General features: G+C 52.4%; 1 protein-coding gene across 1 annotated transcript; it reads left to right on the forward strand.

The window, feature by feature from the left end:
• Window positions 1-2,381: 2,381 nt before the first annotated feature.
• LOC105497066 (protein FAM90A27P-like) lies at window positions 2,382-6,009 on the forward strand. The gene is made up of 4 exons (XM_011767755.2): window positions 2,382-2,550; window positions 2,994-3,193; window positions 3,675-3,780; window positions 4,871-6,009. Exons 1-4 carry the CDS (start codon window positions 2,434-2,436, stop codon window positions 5,816-5,818), a joined length of 1,371 nt encoding a protein of 456 aa, XP_011766057.2. The 5' UTR covers window positions 2,382-2,433; the 3' UTR covers window positions 5,819-6,009.
• Window positions 6,010-6,013: the final 4 nt, after the last annotated feature.

Consider the following 6,013-nt stretch of genomic DNA (forward strand, 5'->3'; position numbering starts at 1 on the left):
TAGACAAAGACATTTCCCCTGAACCCAGGTTTTCCACTGCTCATCAGTTTGGACATGAAAGGGCTTTACCTGTATTTTCTTTGCACTTTCTGATTTCCACTTGAATATCTTATTTGGTCTTAAGGACTTTGATTGCAGAAATTTCAGACAATGTGCTTCATAGTTTAAAACATCCTTATATAATATAAAATGTAGGTATATCTAATTTTGGCAAACGGACTACAGATTGATAAGATATCCAGTTTTCTAATATATTAAATTTTCTTTGAGGCCAATTCCATGATCAGTTTTTTCCAGATGTTTGATGGTATACCATGAGGGTCCCTAGAGGAGGGACCTGCCTTGCATGCATATCAAACATGCTAAGTCCAGCGAACAATTCTTTTAATAGATCACCTGCTTTTCTCATTCATATTGGTGTCACGTCACTGACAGAGGAAGGTTGCATCCGCGTAGTTTGAATGACAGAAGGTGTGAGTTTACTCCTAGGGACACGGTGGGCACAGCAGAGAGATGAGGCTGACTGCATCCTGCCCCTGGGAGATTCCAGGGGTAGGAAAGAATCAGCGTCTTGTTTTCTTCCCTCCACAGGGAAACAGAATCCCTTGGGCAGGACCAGCAGTGATGGACCCCAACACTCTCTCCATGGAACGGGGGAAGCAGTTCTTAAAGCAGTGTGGGATCCCACAAAGAGATGTGAGTGCGGGAGCTGCGGGGTCACCTGGGAGGCAGGTGGAATGCGGGGAGTCCAAGCCTAGGGGGACGGCTGAAGCAGGCTCCCCGCCCAGGATCGGGTCATAGTCAGGGTTTCACAACCTCCATACGCGGGCACTAACCCGTTAAAATCGATTTGCAATTCCTCTCAGGGACACGGGAAAATGCCAATGCCACCGCCCCTTAGTTCCCACCTGGGAACAGCAGCTCTTCCCGATACCCTGGGCTGTCACTCTCGGTGCCACTTGAAGGTCACCAGCAAACTCCTCACCGGCTCTGGAGTAAAGAACTGTGAGATGGCCTTGCATCCTCATAGCTTAGCTCCCGTGCATGTGTGAGAACATAAGGAGTTTGGTTTTGCATTCCTGACTTATTCACAGAGAATGTAGTCTCCAATCCCATCCAGGTGGCTGCGAAAGCCTTTAATTTCTTCCTTTTATGGCTGAGTAGTATTCCATCGTGTGTGTATACACATCACAGTTCCTTTATCCACCAGTTGATTGATGGGTATTTGGGCTGGTTCCGTATTTTTGCAATTGCGAATTCTGCTGCTGTAAACACGCACGTACAAGTATCTTTTTCATATAATGACTTCTTAAAAAAAAGAAACCAAGAAATATGAGACTGTCTAGCATTCCCTTTAAAATCTGAGGAAGTTGGGAGTTCCTCCTCTCCTCTGCCAAGCCTTCCTCCTGCCTGCAGAGCTCAGGTTGCCTCTCCATTCTCCTTTCTCGGCATTAGATTGACTTGATGACAGAGAAGTGGGTTGTTCTTGCCTCTGTGGAGGTTCTTCTGCGATTTCCTCTGAAGCCAGGAGAGGATCCGACCGTCCGCTGTGTCTCAAATGAAAAATGCCAGGCTTTAGTGGGCCGGCCCCCCACAATTTCACAAAGATGTGGATGCCAAGAGGAGAGGTAAGACATTAGGGAGTAAGGATGGGACGGCCTGGGGGACTCCCCAAGCACAGTGTGGGCTCAAGGTTTCTGCTGAATATACCTAGAGGCTTCCATCTTGCATGTCCCCCCATAACATGGGCTGTGATGTGTGCGATGCCTGGCGTGAATATGCACATACGTGTCAGCGTCGCAGGATCCTCAGAGGGCTGGTCCTGGCTTGGCTTTGTGCCTGCCTCTGTGTGAAGAGTGGCGTGTGGTCACAGGGGTCTCATGTGAACGTCACGAGTGTCCATAGGTTGAATATGAAAGCTTTGCAAAGCTTTGAGCTTCTGGTTGGTTTTCTGAGTGAGAAGCTATTCTCTGAAAATAGCGGGTTTTCTGGAAGTAGCTGGAATAAAAATCACTAGTTGTTAGCTATTCATCTCTTGGCTTTGATTAATATTGTCAGAGGGTTTCAGCTCTGAGGCACTGACTGCACACAAATTCAGAGCCCAGAAAACTTTTATGCAAGGCTGCAAATCTCACTTCTCCCTCTAGAAATCAAGCAGCCTTTGGTTTATAAAATCTGTGTCCTGTTCTGGGAGTAGGCCAGGCTGGGAGAGAGTCACAAAATAGCACAACTGGCACCTGGGTTCAGAGAGGACCAAGTTACAGTGGGTGTGACTCAGTGGCCAGTGCGTCCCTCCATCCCCACTTGGGTAAATAAGGGTAGGAGGGACTTTTGTCTGGTGTCTGTGTAATGTTCTCTCTCTTTCTTATGATTAGGAAATCCAACAATCAGTTAATAAAGAGGACTGATCAGAAGCTCAAGGACCTGCCACAGATGGCAGGTCATCCTGTCCGTCACCAGGCTCAGAGGCCCCCCACAGCCAAGAACCCACAGAAGCAGCAGAGGAGACCCGTGGGGCAGAGGACACCAGCAGAGGAGGAGGAGTCCAGGGTCAGTGGGGGCTTGAAAATGTTGGTAACCAGTGGACACCAGAGTGTGGGCTTGAACACGGGAACCGTGTTTATGACTTGGGGGTTCCCATGGACTCGGGCCGACAGGTCAGTGCTCTCCTCCCTGGCAGACTGGCCCATTCGGAGTCTCTGAGGCGCAGCCTCATTCTCTGTCCAGTGTCACGTCCAGCCCGGTGTTTGCCGAGTCCTCAACACTGGTTCATTATCTTCACTCTCAGACACGCGCGTCCTTCCTCCTGGGATCCCTGTTAAATGGGCTTTGGGGAGGACGATAATATCTTGAGTTTCCTGGCAACCAACAGCCCGTGGGCCTATGTCCCCCTCCTAAAATAATCCATCTCCAACCCCCAGGTCATGCGTGAACCTTCGCAGGTGCCTGTGATTGCTGTTGACTGGCTGCTCTCTGTCCTCCTCCACCTGCAGGTGAAATGCAAGAACTGCGGGGCCTTTGGGCACTCAGCCAGGAGCAAGACATGCCCCATTAAGACGTGGAGTGGGGCCCTTCCTCTGCAGCCCCTGGGCTCACACAAGGAGAAGGAGAACCTGCAACCAGCAAAGCCCCAGCTACCCCAGGCTCCAGGGCCCTTTATGAGGAATGACAGAAAAGAGGAGCAAGGTCCAAGGTAAGGATTTTGCAGGGTCAAGGACTAGCCATGAGGTCAGTGCCTCAGGAGCTGGTGTCTCCCCTACTCTTTCTGTGCAGCCTTCTCTAGGCACACACAGGAAAGCTCCAAATGCAGGTGGGCAGGGGCCGCTGCCTCCCAGGGTCCACACTCCGAGCTTATTCCAGCGCTGAGAGTCTCCAGAGGGCAGGGGCTGTGGGAGACCTGGGGATGTTGCCCGTGGTAGGCAGAGCAGCACCAGGGTCTGAATGAACTTAGGGACCTGGGGCCATGGCCGGGCAAGTAGGGGGAGCTTCCTGTAAGCGGGGCTACCTCTGAGATGAGAGAAGGGGCTGTCCTGGCAAAGTTCATAGAGGCCTGAATGTCTCCTTCACCCAAAGCAAGGGCTGGGCTGGGTTCCGGGAGGGCGCTTGGTTCCCAGTCACTGGTGTGGGCAGGAGGATCAGGCGGGTCCGGACAGTGAACGTGATTTCTTCCACAGGCCCCAGCAGCAGCAGAGCAAAGCTCTGACGCAGACATTTCCCAGGAGTCCCCAAAAGAAAACAGAGGGAGCCTGGAAGGAGCCAGTGGAAGCCGGTTTCTTCCGGGTGAGCATTCCCCGGCCCCTCCTCTGTTTCTCCTCTGGCTCCCCTGATTCCTTCACTTCTGTGCCCCTCACGGGTGGGGATCATGTTTAAACCTGGGCTGCCCTGCAGGAGAACTGCGCTACCCGAGGACTTCGCATACTCCAGTTTCCAGCTTCTTCTTCTTCTTCTTTTTTTTTTTTTTTTTTTGAGACGGAGTCTCACTCGGTCGCCCAGGCTGGAGTGCAGTGGCACCATCTTGGCTCACTGCAAGACTGCAAGTTCCACCTCCCGGGTTCACGCCATTCTGCTGCCTCAGTCTTCAAAGTAGCTGGGACTACAGGCATGAGCCACCACCTCCGGCTAATTTTTTGTATTTTTAGTAGAGACGGGGTTTCACCATGTTAGCCAGGATGGTCTCCATCTCCTGACCTTGTGATCCGCCCACCTCGGCCTCCCAAAGTGCTGGGATTACAGGCGTGAGCCACCGCACCCGGCCTCAGCTTCTTTGTTTGAAAGTTGGTTTCTGTGCCTTTATTTACAAGTTGGCCAGCAGATGCTGCTGGGCGCATTTCAGTGCCCGTGGGGAGTGACTGATCAGATGTTTTCGGGGTACGGGCTGCAGATAAGGTGTCTCCTTCATTTTTATACATGTTCTTACATCTGCTTTCAAAAGGAGCTGTGCCATTTCCAGTCTCCACGTTGTGTGGGGGAATTGATATTCCCTTGATATTAACAACAGACAACATAAAGACAGGTTTAATTTTCATATGTGATAGTCACAGCAAACAGAATGGCAGGCCATCTTTCCCCAACACTATTCCTGAAGTGACAATTCTGCATATATTCAGTGACCATGTGTACATCCTTTTCTGTGACATTTAATTTCCTATGTCCTATCTCTTTTGTAGGGTCTTCCCTATATTTGATCCTGATTTAGATGCAATCCCAGTGCATGTTATTCTCCTCTGTTTCTCATGTCAGTCTGTCCTAGCTTGCTTCTCGTATTCACACAGCTTCTGTTGTGATGTGGTTGCACATGTGAGTTCCCTGCTTCAGAGAGTTTGGAAATTCTACTGCTGAGCTGTCTCATGTGGGGTGTTTTCTCCTGCAGCATCCTACAGTGCCTCTGCCTGTCCACAACACCCAGAAGAGATCTGCCCTGGGCCCTGTGTCCACAGGTCCACCGCCTGTCTACATACCTGGGATGAGATTACTCTGCCCTTCGGGTCACAATGATCGAGCTGAACTGAGCACCTGTGGACCCACCAAGGGACATGGCGGGGACATTACTGCCTCCCTGCTCCCTGTTCTGAAGAGCTCCCACCAGAACCGCACTCTCAGTGCCAGGCCGCCAGCCAACAGGGCTGACGTGTCCTCCCACGGTGCCCCCCAGCCTGCCATGAAGGCGTCCGCGCTGGGTCCCGGCCTTAAATCCCAGGCAGAAATCAAACGTCCCGATGCAGATGCAAAGCCCGGACCACAGCAAGTCAGACGAAAGTGTGGCCAGGACTCCAGAACCCAGACGCCAGGAAAGCAGCCTGCCGCCGTCCCCACCCAGACCGTCCAGAACCCCACAAAGAAAGCAAGACTCAGTTCCTTCCCAAGCCCCACACTGAGAACTCAGTTCCCGGATGTGGGCACTGTGCGGACACTCCAGCCTCCCTTCACGGCAACTGGACTTGGATCCAGACAGGCACCCAAGCCGACCACAGAGACAGCAGCCACCAAGACAGCAACCCTGCAGCCCAGAGTCAACCTCCAGCCGCTACCCAGCTCACCTTTCCTGGGCCCAGCCCAGGGCTGCCCCGTCCTCCAGCCTGGACCACCCATTCACGTTCCAGGGAGGCCCGGCAGTGTCACCTTCATGAGAGGGCACGAGGGACAGGAGAGCCCCAGCTTCAGAACGCCTCCCACATCCCACCCTCCTGAGAACTCTGCTTCTGCTCAGAGCCCTCACGTCTCAAGGGAGCCTGAGGGGTGGTGTCCCCAGGTCTCAAGGAGTGTCCTCTATGAGGACCTTCGGGTCACTTCCTCCTCAGAGGACAGTGACAGTGACTGAGGCCCCCAAGACAAGAAGACCCGGCTTCAAGCGCATGTGACTTGGAAGTGGCTGAAAGGCTGAGAAGCGGAGAGGCAGGAAGCAGCCCTGTGCGGGCTCAGCACTTCCCTGGCGGCAGTACCTGTTCAAACATGGACCCCAGATACCATCGGGGATCAAGAAACCCTGCCTATTTACATTATGTAAATTTAACCT

This window comes from Macaca nemestrina, chromosome 20 (assembly GCF_043159975.1).
Source record: "Macaca nemestrina isolate mMacNem1 chromosome 20, mMacNem.hap1, whole genome shotgun sequence".
NCBI lineage: Eukaryota > Metazoa > Chordata > Mammalia > Primates > Cercopithecidae > Macaca > Macaca nemestrina.